The following is a 19,600-nucleotide window of genomic DNA, read 5'->3' on the forward strand; positions in this document are numbered from 1 at the left end:
TTGGATGACGTGCTGTCAGATATTTCGACACTCACTGGACAGGCATATTTGTAGACATGTGTCGCACATATTAAGCGCCCATCAGTGCCTACCAGAACGAGGGAAATTCTTCCTATTTCACTTCAAATCCAGTGCTGGGAGACATCTGGAGGGTCGCCTACGATTACATCTGCTGGTTAAACAGCCACACCCGGTCTCGGACCCAACAGTCTTACCCATGACGGCCAATAAGGGAATAGTTTCTTACCTGTAACTCCATTTCTCCAGCATTGGTATCTTTCATGGATTCACATGCTTTGAATATTCCCCGTCGTCAGGCTGGGAATCCCCGGTACATTATATAGACCCTTTCCCGTAGGAAAACTTTTTCGACGCTTATGCGTCCTATCCACCTCGTTTTGTATCATGCGTGCCCGTGCCGTCAGGACGTCATGATATAAATACAGGCCCCGCCCCCGCGCTCCCTCAGATTTCGGCCCCCAAAGTAGTGGGGGAACCGGTTTGCATGATCAGGGGAGGCAGGTGGGCGCATGTGAATCCATGAAAGATACCAATGCTGGAGAAATGGAGTTACAGGTAAGAAACTATTCCCTTCTCCAGCATTGGATCTTTCATGGATTCACATGCTTTGAATAGATTACATAGCAGTACTACCCCCAAGAGGAGGTGTGCATGCAAACCCCTATACATTCTTCGCAAAAGGCCGTTCCCTAAGATTATGTATACATCAGTAATAGTTTACATAGGGAAAAAACGGACCACATACAGTCATAAATTCCACAGGATGCCACCCCGCAGCCGGGGCTTACCTTACTGGAATAGGTGTCGAAGCACCGCCTGTCCCATCCGGGTGTCTACGGCATGTTGCTGCGACAGGCAGTAATGGCGGGTAAAGGTGTGTGTAGTCGCCCAGGTAGCCGCCATGCAGATGTCCCCTAGAGGGACTCCGGCCCACAGTGCCGTCGACGATGCCGCTGCTCTAGTTGAATGAGCTCTTGGCCGTCGTAGAAGAGGCTTCCCTGCCTTGGAATGGCAGTACGAGATGGTAGATGACACCCATCTTGAAAGTCCTTGCTTTGAAATGGCTTTTCCTCTAGCACCCAACCCATAGGCCACAAACAGCTGTCTCGTTTCTCTGAACGGTTGCGTACGATGAAGATAAAACTTGAGAGCCCTTTTTACATCCAATGTGTGTAGCATGCGCTCCGCTCCCGAGCATGGCTCCGGAAAAAACGTAGGCAACACGATAGAAGAGTGTTTATGAAACACCGAAGGAGCTTTTGGTATGAACTGTGGGTTAGTGGCTAGGACTACCTTGGTCTTGAAAAATCGTAAGTATGGTGGGTCCACCATTAGAGCCTGAACTTCTGAGATACGTCGGGCTGAAGTGATGGCCACCAGGAAGGCCAATTTCCACGACAGAAACTTCAGAGACGATGATGACATTGGCTCAAACGGAGGTTTCATAAGAGACGTTAAGATCAGATTGAGGCTCCACTCCGGTGGAAATTTCTTCTCTGGAGGGAAACTCCGAAAGAGGCCTTTAAGGAAGTGCTTAATCAGGCGGTCGCTGAACAATGGTGCCGAGTGCCGTCGACGAGTAAACCTGGAAATGGCTGCTAGGTGTACTTTTATTGACGACACCGACAGGCCCATTTGAGCTAATAACAGCAAGTATGGAAGGAGCTGTTCCGGCCTAATCGATTGCGGGGCCAAACCTGGTTGATCCTCACACCATTGACAGAACCTTTTCCATTTGTACGCGTATGAGGCGTTTGTGGAAGGTGCTCTTGCCGCTTGCAGGATACGTCGACAGTCCTCCGGAATCGTTAGCCGACCAAATTCGGCGAAGTCAGGAGCCAGGCCGTCAACTTGAGGCTGTCCGGGTCGTGATGCCAAACGACACCCTCCTGTCGAGACAGAAGGTCGGGGGTCTTCTGGAATCTCATCGGTTCCGCCGCCGCTAAGTGTAGTAGGTCTGAAAACCACACTTGTCTGGCCCAGTATGGGGCCACCAGAATTACCCGACATGGGTACCTGAGGATCCATTGCAACGTCCTCCTGACAAGGGGAAAAGGAGGAAATGCGTACAGGAATTTGTTCGTCCATGGGAATGAGAACGCATCCCCCAGTGAGCCCTGCTGAGGCCATCTGCTTGCGTACTGATGGCATTTCTTGTTGTTCTTCGTTGCAAACAGGTCTATGGAAGGGTGTCCCCATTCCTTGAATACTTGTTGAAGTTGTTGGTCGTTCAGCACCCATTCGTGAACTTCGTTCATTTCTCTGCTGAGGGCATCGGCTTCCACGTTTTTCACTCCTGGTAGGTGAAATGCTAAGATTTGTATGTTGTGTTGAAGGGCCCAATGCCAGATTTTCTGTGCCTCTGTCGATAGGGACCTGGAACGTGTCCCTCCTTGTTTCCTCAAGTAGAACATCGTAGTGGTGTTGTCCGTCATGACACGCACCACCGAGTCCCTCAGTTGCGGAAGAAAAGACTTCAGAGCCCATCGCACTGCTCTCAGTTCTAGCAGGTTGATATGCAGGGAGGACTCCTGCAAAGACCACTGGCCTTGTACCTGTAACATATCCAGATGAGCTCCCCATCCGCTCAGCGATGCATCCGTCACCACCGTCTTTTGGAACTCTGGTTCCAGTAGAGGCATCCCTCTCGTTAGGTGAGTAGACACTTTCCACCAGCCGAGTGCTTGAACTAGTTGTTCGTCGACGACCAGTCTGTCGGACCAGCGACCTCTGCTCTGTGCCCAACGGTCCGCTAGAAATTCCTGGCAAGGCCTCATAAACAGACGGCAGTTGTTTATTAACGGAATGCAGGACGACATGGTCCCTAGCAGGGACATGTACTTGCGCACAGAGACTCTGGTACCGCCGCTCCATTCCGACGCCTTGTTTTGAAGTTTCTGAATTCTTTCGCTGGATGGTTTCACCAGGCTTGTGTGCGTATGAAACTCCGCTCCTAGAAAGACCAAGGTCCTCGAAGGCTCTACTGAGGACTTGTTGAAGTTTATTGCGAAGCCCAGTTCCTGTAAGATGGACATTGTGGCTCGTAGACTGTCTCGTGTTTGTTCCTTGGATGACCCTCTGATTAGCCAGTCGTCTAGATATGGATAGACATGATGACCATCCTTCCTTAAATGGGCCGCTATAGGGGCCAAGCACTTGGTGAACGTCCTGGGGGAGGACTTGAGCCCGAACGGGAGGACCTTGAACTGAAAATGCTTTCTCCCGACGACGAATCTTAAATATCTCCTGTGTCGTGGGCGTATTGGGATGTGAAAATAAGCATCCTGAAGGTCTAGTGAAGAGAGATAGTCCATGGGTTGCACCGATCTGATAACCTCTTGGAGTTTTAGCATTTTGAATTTTTGGCTCTTTAGCCACTTGTTGAGTACCCTCAGGTCGAGAATGGGCCTCCATTTGCCGTTTGGCTTTTTGACAACAAAGAACCTGGAATAAACTCCTTGGCCTTCCTGTGCCACAGGAACTCTCTCTACCGCCCCTTTTCGCAACATAAGCTCCGCCTCTTGTCGTAGGATTTGGAGGTGGGGCTGTGTCGAGAATAAAGGAGGAAGACGCGGAGGCTTGTCTTTGAATTGCAGCGCATGACCCATGCGAATCGTGTCTAGGACCCATCGATCTTTGGTGATGCATTTCCATCGGTCGAAGTGATGAGAGACTCGACCCCCCAGGACGTTCCGAAGGCCGTCATTGGTTGCTGGTTTGCTTGTTCTTCGTTGACGACGGACCTGAGCCTCGCCGCCTGGAGGCTTGATAGTCCCTGCTTCCACGTGCCGACTGGGACGCTCGTCTGAACCCTTGTGAAGAGTACGAGGGCCTGTTAAATCCACGGTCCCTCGAGGCTCCAAAGCGGGAGTTTCCAGAAGCACCTCTGAAAGGGCGAAAAGAGCGAAAATTTCTACCCGTTTGAAGGGCGCCGAGGGACCTAGCAGTATCCGTGTCTTCTTTCATCCCTTTCAGCGCTTCATCAACCTTTTCGCCAAACAGGTGCTCCCCTTCGCATGGCATGTCCAGGACTTTGTACTGTACTTCAGGACGGAAAGTAGTACATTTGAGCCACGCTTGTCGACGAAGCACTACTCCATGGTTGATTTGTTTGAAACCAGACTCTGCTAGGTCCACTGCGATATTAATAGCGTGGTTCGAGGCCTCCTCGCCGTCCCGCACCAGTAACATAGCTGCTTTTCGGTGTTCGTCTGGCAGGTGTTCTAGGATAGGGGCTAATTTGTGCCACATTTCCCTATCATATCGTGACACGATCGCTAAGGAATTGGCTGCTCTTACTGTCGTCGCTCCGACCGAGAGCACCTTCTTTCCAAATGCGTCCTGCCTCCTAGCCTCGCTTTCCGGTGGCGTTGAACATTTTTGCTGGACCCTGGCCTTCCTAGCTGCTGCCGCCGACACCACCGAGTCAGACAAAGGCTGTGATGTTAGACATTTTGGAGTGGACTCCGGAGCTTTAAACTTTTTCTCGATCCGTCCCTTTATGGCTGGTTCCGAGAACGGATGGCGCATCGTTTTGAGACCTTCTTGCCACACGTGGTCAAGGATTGGGATGGCAAATACCGATTTTCTCCTTTGACCCATATGGTCAAAAAGGAAACAGTCTTTCCTCTGCTCCTCAGGAATCAAGCCGAATTCGGAACACGCTTTCCCCATCATTGCATGGAAGGCTCCCACATCATCAGGGGGAGATGGCTGTGTCTGGCTCCTCGTAGACTCCAATTCTACATCCGAATTCCATGTCGGGTCCCTCGACGGTGACAGGGAGATGTCTGACCCAGAGTCATCATGTATAGAGTCGGACTCCGACAACTCACCCTCCTCCTGAGCTCGAGGACGATCTTTTACCGCCTGGGGAGCCGATGGGTGATTCGTCGACGAGCGAGCCGTACAAGTTTGCTCGTCGACGGAAGGTACAGACAGAAGTGACGATGACGTCCCAGGTTGAGGGAACTGGGTATCCAGCCGCTGTAGTAGCTTCTGAAGAGTATTAAGCACATCCAGAGACAAAACTGTCTGGGGGTTCAGCAACGTGGATGATATAGGTACCATACCCCCGCTCGCACTCGTCGCCGTCGTCGTCGACGTGGAAGGCCGTAAGCCTAAATCCAATGGCTGCAGAACCATGTCACCTTCCCCTTCCGCCGAGCAGGCCGTGTCTGGCTGCAGTAAGACCTCAGGGGGGATCGGGTCATAGACCTCAGGCAGCCAAGCCATAGACTGAGTTTCCGTCGACGAAGGAATCCCAACCGCTGCTGCTTGAACGGTAATAGGCATCGTCAATGACACCGAGGTCGACGAGGAAGTCATCGTCGTCGAGCCTTTAGACTTCGTTGTCGATTTTGATGCCGACTTCCCGGCTGAAGCTTCTCGACTCACGGAAGACCTGGGACGGTCCCCTGAGGAGGATTTAGACAGCGCCAGCCTCTCCGTCTTAGATGATGAGGAGGAGGAGGGCTTTTTATGAGATGAGGAGGATCCAGCATGTTTCCCCTTATGCTTGTCCTCAGGGCGAATTTCTGCTGGCCGCACCTTCTTCGATGGAGGCTCCGACTTGCTCCTGGAGGCCGTGGAGCCAACTTCCGAAGCCGGGTAGGCACCCGCTCCGTCATTAAGCCAGTCGACCAGCCTTCTTTTACGGTCCTTAAGGGTTTTTTGGGAGAAACCCTGGCATATCTCACATGTATCCGCCGTGTGGTGCGGGTGGAGACAGTAGATACAGTCCATGTGGCCGTCTCCTTCATAAACCTTTTTGAGGCCACAGGTTGCACATGGGCGAAATAACGCCTTTCCAGACATAATTCTCCAGATTTGAACTTCGCTTACGCGAAACAGACAAAAAAACAATCTAGTTATCACTAGTAGTAACACGAAGATCCCACTGCTTTGAAAGACGGTTGAAATCTGAGGGAGCGCGGGGGCGGGGCCTGTATTTATATCATGACGTCCTGACGGCACGGGCACGCATGATACAAAACGAGGTGGATAGGACGCATAAGCGTCGAAAAAGTTTTCCTACGGGAAAGGGTCTATATAATGTACCGGGGATTCCCAGCCTGACGACGGGGAATATTCAAAGCATGTGAATCCATGAAAGATCCAATGCTGGAGAAACATTTTGAGCGCTTGCTTCCCGGTGACCTTAAATTCTTATACTACAAGATAGTTCGCCAAGACGCCCTCACTTCGGCCTGGAGAGTCCGTGAGATACAGGCCTAAGCATCAGAGCCATGTACTTTTTTTCACAAAGGCAAAGTTGACTTCCGGACACACCCTGTATTTTTACCTACGGTAGTGTGAATGAGGAAGTGGTTCTTTCTACCTTTTTTCCAGATCCTCAATCCTCAGCTGACACCGTGCTGTATTTGCAGAATGTTCGCACGATCTACAAATTCTATATACACAGCACAAACAGTTCAAGGAAGTCTGGTGCCCTTTTTGTTACCTTTGACGGTCAAAAGCCAAGAAGACAAGCATACAAGGCCACGATTGCGAGATGGCTTGTTTAGGTTATAAATCATTGTCACTATTTACAAAAGACAACACCCCTTTAGGGAATACACATGCATGCAGTGCGCATGAAGGCTATGGCTATCGCCTTCCAGTATCACGTCCGATGGGACGTCATCAGCAGGGCAGCAACATGGGCCACACCATCAGCGTTCTGAAAACACTATTGTTTGTAAGCGCCTCCAGCCCAGAGTTTCTCAAGGTATGAAATCCCCGAACAGTATGGAGGAAAATGGACGGGATGTAGGAGTAAGAAACAGTTACTTACCGTAGTGACTCGTAGTCCATAGTACGCTTTCCTCCATACAACCTTCTCTCCATCCTCTGCAAAATTGGTTAACATAGCATTTAGTAGCCAAAAATGGACTGGCGTGCTCTAAATTAAAGGGGAAGTGTTTTTTTCTTTACAGTGCAAGAAAGGTCCCAGTCCCGTCCTGTGGGACGGACTCCCATCAGTATAGAAGAAAGGGGATGGGACATAGGAATACTGTGATTATTAGGGGTGACGAATAGTGAAACTAATATTCGACCGAATAGTTGACCACAGTATTCAGAAGAAGACAAATAGGGAGCCAAATAGTTCATTTCCGTGAGCAAAATACATTCTGCACACCAGAGAGGGTGGCGTGATGTAAACACTGCCTTCTCTGGTGTGTATTTTGCTCACAGAGAGTCTCCAAGGATTTCCTTTCCAGACTCTGTGAGCAAACACTTTGGCTTCGAGTGAGTGTTCCAGGAAGTATTCAGCCACTCGAAGTTCGATACACACATAGGGCCTGATTCATGGAACGTTTTCCTATGGGATTGCGCCATTATAAAACACTTCCGTGAATCAGGCCCATAGTGTTTATATTTCTTGCAAGAAAGCATCTTTGGAAAATTGAGAGCTAGCTGATTTAAAAAAAGCTAAAAATAAACATTGTAAAAATCTATTTCACTCTCATATTTGAGAATCAACTACATTGTAAATTCGACTGCATGAAGGAAAGATTTACCTAATCACAAATATCAATTTTATTAGGCAGAAAATGACTGGCTAGAATTGCGGTAGGATGCTTTGACCTCAGTCTGATATGCACAGGGTCATTTTTGCAAAAGTCTATAATAGACTATGCTTCCACCTAGATACACTTTTTCAGATGAAAGGATTACAACATGCTGTAGAAAGGCCCTATTTTTGTGAGCGGTTACAGACACTGTTGACATTTGTGCAGGGTTATGGCTGCAAAGGCAACACAAGGCTATGAGAAAGGAAGATCCCAGTAAGTTCTGCGTATTGAAACAAGAGCTTAAGTTAAAAACTCCCAAACGCTAAGATTGACTGTCAAGGAAAATGTGGTGTTCAGATAAAGTTGACTTCAGGCTATATAATTAGATGAAAGACAGAGCAACACAAGACCACAGAGGCAGGTGGATGCTACGTTCCTAGTCAGATACCAGAATGGCAGAGCTGGGAAGAAGAAGCAAACATCTTTCCAAATGCCTTCACCATGGCAGAATAAATCTGTGTACTGGCCTAAAAATTGTCGAATTTACTATTTTTCCAAATGTTAATTCAGTTCTTAGCTCTTTCATTTTCTTTCTCTATACCCCCTCACTAGCAGGTGTTATTTCTTCTTTTGGGTTTTCACATCACCTTTACGCTGATGATACACAGCTCTTTCTTTCCTCTCTTCAGAGACGATATTCACCTTAAACTTAGCGCTTGTCTGTTGGCTATCCAATCATGGATGGCTGATCACTTTTTAGTTCTTAATGCTGCAAAGATTGAGGTCATCTTTTTTCCTGCCTCTAACATTTGATCTTCTATCTCACCCTCTTGTATATCCTTTCCTCCAGCTCAGTTGCCCATCTCATCAGCGGCTCGTAACTTAGGTCTTTTCTTTGACTCAGATCTTTCTTTTGTACATCATATCTCATTATCTGCCGGTTCTTGTCGATTTCATCTTTATGACATTTGCAAAGCTTGCTCTTTTAGGACATTCAATGCCACCAAGCTATTGGAGTCTGCTCTAATTTTTTCACAGCTTTTTTTTATTGTTCTTCTGCACTGTTTGGACTTCCCATTTCTTGTTTAGCTCCACTAAAATCAGTTTTCAATGCCTCAATGGTCTCGCTTCTCCCTCTTCGCTTGTTTCGTTTTATCTTCCTTCTCGTTCACTTTGTTCAGCGTCTCATTACTTTCTTATAGCTCCACATTTCCCTTGTGCTCAATCTCATTTCCGTTCTTCTACTGTTAGCACCTCTAAATTGGAACTTGCTCCCACTTTCTCTTCGCTCTGTCTGTTTATTCTTCCTTCTGGTACGCTCTAAGATCCTATCTTCTGTTATCTGATTAACAATGGTTGTTGCAATTGTTATTCTACTTTTTGTTTTAAGCATCTTTTGTACCGTTTTTACTCCTATGTTCAGCAAATGGATTAAAGCGCTATATAAAACTAAATAAAATACAATTACAAAATACAATATTTTGGGGTGCAGAAATAAGCCATTTTTACCATGCATTTACTTTTCCACTGTTAAACCAGTTAAACAGTAACAGACGCAATGATGCATTTTGTCAAGGTAGCCTTTTCAATGATCCCTGTACTGGAGAGACCGCGTTTATTGTGATCTGGGTTTGGGAATAGCGTATTTAAACCTTTCCTCCGTCTTATCCTTGTGGCCAGGATAAGTCGACCCATCAAAGCACAGGACGGATGGAAGAGAGGATTCCTTAAAGGGGGATTTACAGTGCTTATTAATCCATGGCTTAAGAAACCGACCTTATGAGCCGGGGACTTTTGACGGGTCTTTCAGTCCATTCCATTTCATGTACTTATATGTACTTATATGGGCTAGTTAGTATAGCTTCTGCTGCCTTCTAGCTTGCCAATCTTTGACACCACTACCGGGAGAATAATTTAATGTTTTGAATGTGCCACAATTTTATATGACTAAACATATTGCTTACTGGTTGTAGGCTGCGCTAAAGATCTAGAAGTGAGAGAAGGGTGCTAAGATTAAATTCAACTACATTATTGCCAATATTGGGAGCTGCATATTGTTTGACTGTACCATGTGAACGCTCACATCATCTCTACAAGAGAATATACATACATAAATGCTATTAAAAAAAAAGAGCATTCTTGTTTTTCTATTGACTAGTATTATATTGCAAGAGCAAATAATTGTTTTACTGATATTTTAAAGGAAGATACTGATAACATCTAATGTTAATCAAATATACAAGGGTAGTACAAAAATGGTTGCTATATGCTCTAGAGGTAGAGCAATACATCTAATGCTGTCCAATGGCAAACCTGTGCATTGCCCTGGGGTAGTGTTTTGTCTTGCACTAAGTTCCAACTCTCTCCAGAGCCTTGCAGTGGGCACAGCACTACGTTTTGCCACAAAACCTGCCACAGGCCCAGGAGGGCATTTCAACTGCCTGTGGGTTGTAGGTAAGGCTTTGACAAGCAGGGTATGATGGGAGTTGAGTCATGCCATATCTTCCACCCACTTCCAACACCTGCATGGGGCCAACAAAGCACTATTGAACCTTCCTGTTCTGTGCTTCGATAGGTTTTCTTCTCACTCATTCTGATGTTTCCAGGGCTCTTCTTTAGTCTTCTACCACTTCGGGATGACTACCTCTGTACTCTCTCCAATTTCCTCCTCAGCATATTGCTGCCACCTCCCAAATCCCTCAAACGCCTCCTAACGCACTTCACAAACCTCCTTCTCACCATCAACCTCCTTCTTAAACAATTCCTTCTCCCACACTAGTCTCTTAATCTCTCATCCGCTCCAACCTCCTGCATGTACTCTCCATCCTCACCACCATGCTCTAAACTCCGACGCTGCCGGACTGAGTCTGGGGGTTATTATAGCCCTTCGAACAACCCCACCCACTGGGCTTGTATTTGTGCAGGTGTACACTAGTGTCCTGGAATCGACGAGAAGCTGGCATTATCCCTCAAAAGGGTCACCCGAGCTTGGTCAGAGGTTTAGTGGCTGGACCAAACCTTTATTTGACATGTCCGCCATCTTGGCTACCACTCCTACTCTCCTGTTACTGCACAGCATTTCTTGGGAAGGACTCGGATCCCCTGCTTTCTCAGAATGTGAAACCAATGCTGGTAAACCTTTTAAAAGTATCTTTAATCATTCTGTGCACAAAAGGAATGTTTTTTCTCATTATAATTGGAGCTTTGTAACACTTCTGAGTGGAAATTCTCCCGGTAGACAATGGATTTGTAAGACTATCATTCGCTAATGGACATGCTGCCGGTGAACTAGCCACATTGCATCACTCGGAAGAAAGAGTCTAAGAGAACTTTTCTGGGTCTTTTTTTAGTGGGATTTCCTTTACTGTAGGGTTTGATGAGTTTCTGTGTTGTGATGCGGATTGGTAACTAGGGTATGTAACTGGTTTCTCTCTGTGACTCTGGATCTGTCATGTGGGAGCTTCTGGCCTCCGTTTAATGTGCGTAGGAGGTCTGAATATCTTATTTCCATTGCTACGGTCCCCCCCCCCCACCCCTCCCGAGGGGGCAGTGCTAGATTGGTCAAGTGGATGAAAAATCTTGGGTCGCCCCCGTGGGCCGTACTATTTCGCCTTAAAGGGCCAATGCCTGGACTAAGGTTGCCCTTGTGACTGTTCCTTGTCACAGAAGGGTCAAGGGAGATGGTGACGAGAGAATATGCCTCATAGCACCCCTAGGCACATCCCCTGGCATGGTGGACCACCAAGCCATCTTATCTACCCTTCCCCCCGCCCCCCGGAAGTCCCCAGAGTCAGATGAGTGACTTTTCACAGCCAACAAATTACAAAATGACGTTATGCAAACATTTTAAAAACATTCACAAGCCCAAAGGTCGCTAATTGTATACACGTGGGAGTGTACCCCTCTTAGTCCTTTAGTGGAATACTCTCAATGTGGTAACATATTTGAGTAAGCTAGCTCTAAAATTAGTCTGGAGGTCATGGGCTTCCATTTCAAAGCAAAGCATACATGCATGCATGCATGCACATATTCATTTACCCATCAACCATGAAAAATGTAGGAATGATGACCATGGAAGTTATGGTACCATACCTGCAGTGTTTGCACGATAATGAAGATATTGTCCACCCCAACTGCAAGCACCAAGAAAGGTATGACTTCAATGACAATCAGGGAAAGGGGGATTCCAGCATAGCTGAAGATGCCGAGAGAGCAAGCCACCGAACTCAAGACAATCATGATGCCGGCAATGCCCAGAGAGATCTTTGAATCCACCTGCCAAATGACAGAAAATAGCTCCAATAAAAACAAACACACTTTTTTTTAATGTTATAGCATTGTTATTTATAAAGTAATCTTCTTCAAAGCATGGGATGGCATCTTAAAGGAAACAACAGATTGAAAGCAGGTTCAGCTTCTTGACAAGGCTATTCTTTTCACAATACTCCCTGCCTCACTCCAAAAAATAAAGAAAATGGCATGCTGGTTTGTTACATGTTGATTACACAATGTGTACATGAGCACAACCTTTGAACCTCAATTGATTAGACAACGATGGCAAGACCAATTTAATGGGTTGATTTAAAATAGTATGCGATTAACATTTTGAAAATAAGCTTCCTTCAAAGTGGTCACAAGTAAGATAATGATTTTGGATTCTGGCTGTTGTAGTCATAAGAGATAGGAGAATTAAGGTGGTGATGTTAATCTGCAAGCATGCTTACTGTCACAAAGTTGAACTTGGATTTTGATTAATAGTGGGCAACATCTTAAAAACATCTAATGGAAAATTGGGTCTGGATCATTATTTCCTACAATGCCAGAAGAAATAATGCATCAGCATACACAAATGTGAGACGCTCTACATTTTGTAACTGTCCTACTACCACTGTTCAGAAAATGATAAAAGGAGGAGTCACTCTTCAACCACAGCAGCAAGCCAGCCCAAAATCCTCCACTTGACTGCTTATTGATCAACTCGCCTAAGGCAAGCAAAGCACATCATCTAATGCTGCCTGGCTGTACAACAATCATGCGACTTATGTAACTTTTTTGTTGTTAAGTATAATCAATTACTTACCCATGGTAATATTCTTTCTGATGGAGCCTCCTTCCACAGATTACTCATTTAAAATAAATATTTGATAGCGGGTGTCAGAAAGAGTTCACAGCTGCGAAGTTATGCAGTCAGTGCCTATATAGAACACACCTTTATCCATGGCCTCAGCTCATCCTTTGTCCACCCTTCCCCCGTGTGTTCAGCAGCTGGGGGAAATCATTGCAAAAAAAATTCTCAAAAAGGTTTTTCAAAAAGAATAAAAACACCTTCCTCGTCTTATATCGAAAGCTCAAACAAGTACCCTTTAAGGTAGGCTGGGAGGACAGTAAACATGTGTGAAAGGAGAATAACAAGAATGAATATTAGCAGTGGTATGCAAGTGGTTCTGATAGTGGATTACACATCCTTCCGCAGATTCCTCATCTTAGATACACTCTCATATTAGTGTGAGTCAAAGGTTGTGGGGTGAGGCTGAGCTACTGAATGAAATCATTTTGGAGAATAGCCCTGCCAATACAGGTATCCAGAACTCAGTGGTAACCAACACATTAATGCTTGCTTGTAGAGCAAAGGCCACGCTGCTGCATGGCAAATATCTGGTCTCCCCCACGTGCCTCCATCCCTCAACCCCCGAAAAGCTAACGTAGCAGCCCAACCTCTAGTTGAATGGACCTGAAGCTCTTATGGTAGCTCTTTGACCGTCACAGTGCAACACTATGAAATGCAATATATAATCCATTTCGGAAATGGGAGGATAGCTCAGGGTCAACGCGCTCGCCTTAGAAGCAAGACGACGCGGAGCAACACAGGTTCGATCCCCGGTTCCACGCTTAGAAAACTCTGGGCAATAAGCGCGCTATAAATAATCAATGACATTACATTAGAAGCAGCCATTCCCTTCCAGTTCCCTGCAAAACCAGTAAAAAGTTTATTTTCGTTATGATCTGCTATTCCTTAGTCTTGGCCACATAAAAGCTCAACACTTTTCTTGGATCAAGAGTGTGAAACCTCTCATCCTCCTTAGAGGGGGGAGGCAGCCAGACAAGCAATATCGGAGTGTTATGTTCCTCTAAGACGGAACGTGGACACTATCTTGGGCAAAAAGACAGGCCAAACCCGAAGTGTGACCCTCTCGTCCAGGAAAACTCAGTAGTGAGATTTTACAGGCAAGGCCTTCAGCTCATGAATATTTGCGGAGTTGGTAGATACCAGAAAAAAACCTTTTAACGTAGTGTGACAAATCCACTGTGATCCGCCTGGGACCCTTCTCATGTGGCCAGGGAAAGGCAGATGTTTCCTGACCCTGGGGGTGGTGTTCTGCGGGAGGATCACATGGGGGCGAACCAGGTCAGGCAGTCTGGGATATTCCCTTACATAACTTTCCCCGTAATCCCACATTACTAATGGTATATTGTCAAATAAAAGGAGTACAGAACTCTAAAAGAAGAGGGCCGACGAGCAGTGCAGGCCTGAAGATCAGGCAAATAGGCTTAACAGCCCACACCTGAGGGAGGCTGAGGGGCTTAAAAAGCTCCCTCAGGTGCAGGCCATTTGAGGTGGTCGTGGTTGAAGAAGTAGTAGCAGTTGTAGGAGCAGAAGTACTTTCTGGAGCAGGAGGAAGTGGCAGAAGAAAGCCAGTTGCTGGAAGAATTCACGTAAGTGGGAGGAAAGAAAGGATGCCGGGATTTTCCATCCCTTTATTCCAGTCACCAGTCCTGAGTTGGTCCTTTCCCCCCAAAGTCTGGATTGCAGAGTTTGCGCAGCAGGAAGCGTGACGTCTGAAAACGTTCCCCCAATTGAACCTGATTGCAGAGTTTTCATAGTAAGAAGCGTGGAGTAGACCGTGCCTGGAGGCTAGCGTGCTCCATAGAGTCATGGTGTGCCAAATTCTGTGCCTGTGTGGTGGGACCAAAGGCAGCTTGCTGAGCGAAGTGTGCGTGGTCAAGAAAACACCTGTAGAAGAAGCCCTGCAGCCTGTGACAGAGGCTGAGGAGCCAATAGTGTTTGTGTGTTTCCAAGCCCTCAGCCGGTGCAGGCGGGCAACTGTAACCAGTTGCTTTTCACTCGCGAAGTAGTGAAATTGATTAAAGTTAACTGGAGCATGTCAGACAATGGCATACAACAAATGTAGCACTTGTATATAAACGAATACACGGTGGAAGGAAGTTTTGAATCTTGCAAGTTGTAAAACAGCTTGAACAACGTTAATAGTGGTCGCGTGTGCTTAAAAGTGACTTTGACAGACAGACCAGGCTTCAATAAAGCCCTAATAACATTGTATCCTGGAAAACCAAGTATTAAACCATAATAGTGTGAACACAAGAAAACAAACAAGCATTACCATAAGTGAATACACATTGCCCTCAGTCAAAAGAGAATAATGTAAAGGTTTCTTTGAGACTAACTGTTGCTACCAGAGGAAAAGGGGCGGATATAACTTCTTAAAGGCAGAGCTTGTAAATTAATTAATATAATGTGGAAAAAACAGATATTGGTCATGAATTCATACTGCAAAAGCCAATAGAGGTTAAATTGAAAGAACTTGGTTGATGGCTTGACAAAGAGCGTCACTAGAAGAAAGTTGGTGTTACAAGGAGACTGAGACATTGCTGGTCTAGCAGAGTTAAAAGGGCACTAGTTTAAATCTCATCTTTGCTATGACGCTCTGACTGGGACCAAAACCTCAAAAAGCAGAGAAGTGAAAACTGCATGGTGTAGGAGTTGGGTCTGGCAGAGGTAGAGGTAGAAGACCGGTGTGGATTACCCCGGCAGAAGTTGTTGTGTTTCATGGTGCCAAGATAAAAGCACTGAGGAGAACCTTGTGTTTCATGTTATCAAGGGATAGGCACTGTGAAGAGCTTGTGTTTTAGTGCCAAGAGATGAGCCCTGTGAGGAGAACCCTGTGTCTCATGGTGCCAGGAAAACACTGAGCTGTAAAAGAAGTTGTGTTTCATGGTGCCAAGAGAGAAGCACTGTGATATTTTCTGAATCAAGAAGTTATTGTGTTACATAGTGCCGCATGAGAAGCACTACGAAGAGAAGCAATCTGCAGCTCATTTGGGCTTGTTGAATCATAGCAACAGAAAATCTTCCTGACCAAGAACCTCTTTGACACCGTTCAAAGAACCTTTTGAACTATATATATTTCCTGGAGGAGAAAGATCTTTTCTGTGTTGAACTGTGAAGTGCTGGAGGTTTTCTTTAAAGAACTGACTTTAATCGAGAATGGTGTTGGATCCCTTGTTTCAACCTCTGATTTCCTTGTGGCTTTGTGTTAATCAATTGACTTAAAACCTGGGGAAGGGGAGTTCAACGGACTTTGAAGGTGTTACAAATCCAAGTTTCTCTATTGTGAATTGCCATATGCTTGCTTGTTTATACATAAGTGTGAGGGCCAGATATGTTATGTTGGAGGGTTTTTCCTTGGTTTATTTAGACAGGGAAATCCCATTTAGAGTAAGGCAAGTGAGGAGTTGGATTTACACTTTTGGTTCAATAAAATGGCATTGTTTGAAAAACCATCTAAAATGTGTTCGCCTCCCATTTCTGACCTCTCACAATAGGCAGCCTCGGAGAAAGAGTGGAGAAGCTGAAACTGTGAGCTCATAAAAAAATGTAAGCACTATGTTAAGATCCCGTGCCAGAATCACAAATTTACATGAGGGAATGTATTCACTAGCCACACGACCCCTAGGAACTGAATGACTGAGAATGGAAAAAAGAGCATTGTTCAGGTGTTCTTTGAAAACTGAAATAGCAATCAATTTGATAACCTTTAACTATGCCAAACCTGTAAACGTCATTGGGCCAAAGACAAACTGCAAAACCAAAGCCGTTGAACAAGCCAAAAGTGCATTCCTCTTTTTGCACCGGGAGCAAACCTTCCTCCGCCTACAGCTGTAAAGAGTGTTAGTGGCAGACCTCCTTGCAGAAAGAAGAACCCGGAAGAGTTACTTTGGCAAATCAAAAGTCTGTATGTCAAACTTTTAGCAGTCAGCACATGGGCTAAAAGTGTTGAGACTCTGGTGAAGGATTTGTCCTCCCGACTGGGAGACAGGGTCAACGTTCCTCAGGGGGGAGTCAAAGAAGAGATCTGGTCAAGTCCAGGAGGTCCACGCCCACCCACCCCAAACAGGCAATCGGGACTGTCATCGTCCAGAACCTCCTGAGAACTTGTGGGATGACCGGAATCGCCAGGAACACAGAGGCTGAAAACACAGTTTCACAAGAATGTCTCCCCCGCTCACAGTAAGCTTTTCTAAGCTAGTGCCAAAGACTTTCACAGAGGCCTCCATGACAACAGTGGTCACCTGCCTGGATGCAAAGAGTTCTCACGCTATGAATTTGTCCCATCAGGCCCACCATAGGTGGTCTTGTGATACCCACATCTCGAGATTTGAAGGTGGTCTGACATTCTGCCCAAAAAGCGAGACCACCGAGAACAGAGGAGTCATTGGAAAAACCTAATTCTCAACTGATCCTCTGGCACCAGGAAAACGCATGAGGGCCTGAGGTCCAGCAGGAGATAGGAGGCTGAGTCTTGCATGAACTGCCCACTCTGGGACCTTTTGACAATCTGGTAAATATTGGAGACCGTTGGTTGAAAGCTTTGCCTCTGCAAGTGGCCAGGACTGCTTTGAGGAGCAGAGCAGCTGTGAGGGTGGTGTTAGGGGTCGGCAATGCGAGGTGGACAGCTGAGGTTTGTTCGAAATATGCAATTTTATTCAAGTATAAATAATATCAAATGCCTCACTATCCCCATCTGCTTAGGATTTCCCTGCCTAACCAAAACTAAAGGTAAACGCCAACACAGGACGTCTGGCCATCACAGTAAACTTCAAATACAAAGAAAAAGTATATGGCAATTCAAAATAACATCAACCGAATTCAGTTTCATAATAACCTCAACACCCTTGGTGCACTTCCTTCCACAGCCACAGTGCTTTACCACCTCTTCCAATGATTAAAGAAGTTTTACCACAGTTCAAAAGAAAAGCCACTCCCTACCACTATCCATGAAACTCAGTTCTTGGTTAACACATATTATGCCAGTAATTATAGGATTAGCATTCAAAATTGGTGCAATGTTTTCACAGTGCTGATGCTTCCACTTCCATAACTACACTTTTACTCAGTTTAACACAAGAACCCTTGCCCCTTTGTCTCATAGTACTTCACTCAGGATTCTGACTTGTTGCATCTGCTGCAGTGGTCGAAGTGTATGTAAAGAAGTAGTGGAACTATGTTCCCTACTGGCTTAGGCCATGCTCCCCACAAACCCCATCACCACGCCCCCTCCCACGTACAATACTAACCCACAAACAAATGCACCTGCTGTTTAATGAAACCTTCAGTGCAGTGAACTGCTTCCTAGACTTATTTTAAAACAAAACCATACCGGAATGGTTAAGTATAGGAACACTAAAACTTAATGTTAAAATGTAGAGGAGCACTGCTCCCTACCGCTCCGCTCACTTCGACCACTGATCTACTGACACTTAGAAATACCACCACAGCTTCAGTACTTTGTAATTCAAAGGAAATGGTTTTAGACCAGTCTAAGGGAGGCAGTCATCCCATATGGTTCTTCCCTGTTGATTCTAAAATGGGGTCAGCACAGTCGACGGGCTTCATTGGGCACTTCGCAGACCAGGAGGGTGCTACTGGCATCTTCTCTGGTCTTCTGCTTCGGATGTTGTCCTCCGGTGGTCGACTCTGCCTCTGGTCCCAAAAACCTTGCTTTTTATGCAAGTTCCCATTCATTCACAGCCCCAGGCTGTCAATCACACAGCAAGGTGGCTGTCCTGCAGGACAGACAGCCGGCCAATAGAAAATGGCTTCACTCAGGCACACCTAGAGACAAAGGACAATGAAGCTTCAAGGTCCTCCCTCACTTCCTGCCTTTCCAGACACACTGGAGCCTAAGCGGGCTTCAGGGCTGAGACCCGCCAAAGGCAAAACACACAAAGGACTCAAACCTGATTCAAACAGAGTAAAAGCCCAGAAGAAACTAACTGACAAGAAATGGCGAGAAAAGAAGACTGCAGCGGAGGTATCAGCCTGCAGATACATGTCACCAGGTAGTTAAAAAACAAAAAAACACAAACAAAAAAAACACACTGCCAACAGCCATTCAAGTGTGTTAGTGTACCAAAATTTTACATGAGGAATGGGTTAAAGGAGTTACATAGTAACTCTCCAGCACTCCACATAGGGTGGTGTGTGCTGGACCCATAAAGTAAAGGTGAGTAAGACAGGGGTCATCTTACTATTCTTGGGAACAGTAGTTCACCCAAGAAAAGGTAGTTAAACCGTAAGAGAATTCCAAGGGACTTCTCAGTGGCACTGCACAAAAGGTGCTGTGTGTCACAATGCAAAAGCAGATGCCTATGGAGTTTACCAGACTCCATAAAACAGTAAGGAACACAGAAAATCAGTCAGGAAAACATGAGTGAGAAAAAGGTCCCACTCACTCGGGATTAAAACTTTAAAAGCCCCGAGTCCAGCAAAAGAGCGGGGGGGGTCTCTAAGGTTAAAGGGAATTGGCACAGAAATGAAAATTCTCCCCATCAGAGTTTTTATCTTGGGATACCTTGAAAGATCTTTGTTGTTAAAGTATGTTCAGGTTTCATGGTATTGGTGCCCAGAACCATAGGATTTCTATGTGATTGAGGTACACTATAATGACAATAAGCCATTATCTGTTTTGGCCATCTTGAAGGGTGTTCCCTTTCAAAGGACACAACTGCGTTTCATCCCCCGGGATCTCCTCACCACCCTGGGCCTGGTCTCCTCCCAGGTGATCCTCCTGCAGTACACCATACCAAGGGCAGGATCAGAAAGCGTCTGCCTTTCCCTGCCCACCAGGGAGGAGACTTTAGCCAGGGGTTCAGTGAGGGATTTGTAGGATTCCTAACAGTGTCACAAGACTTCTTTCAGTTTAAGGAGAAGCCCAGACTTTGGAGAGGTAGGCAGGTGTGGTGCAGATGAGAACATGTTCGAT

At 46.0% G+C, this 19,600-nt stretch overlaps 1 protein-coding gene across 1 annotated transcript in view; it reads right to left on the minus strand.

Moving 5' to 3' along the window:
• Positions 1-19,600, minus strand: part of NPC1 (NPC intracellular cholesterol transporter 1) — an 847,233-nt gene that overhangs the window by 292,096 nt on the left and 535,537 nt on the right. The window contains exon 13 of the mRNA XM_069620902.1: positions 11,631-11,813. Within this exon, the coding sequence (XP_069477003.1) occupies positions 11,631-11,813 (183 nt within the window). The remainder of the gene's footprint in view (positions 1-11,630; positions 11,814-19,600) is intronic.

The sequence above is a fragment of the Ambystoma mexicanum genome, chromosome 5q, assembly GCF_040938575.1.
Source record: "Ambystoma mexicanum isolate Mex_15411 chromosome 5q, UKY_AmexF1_1, whole genome shotgun sequence".
Lineage (NCBI taxonomy): Eukaryota > Metazoa > Chordata > Amphibia > Caudata > Ambystomatidae > Ambystoma > Ambystoma mexicanum.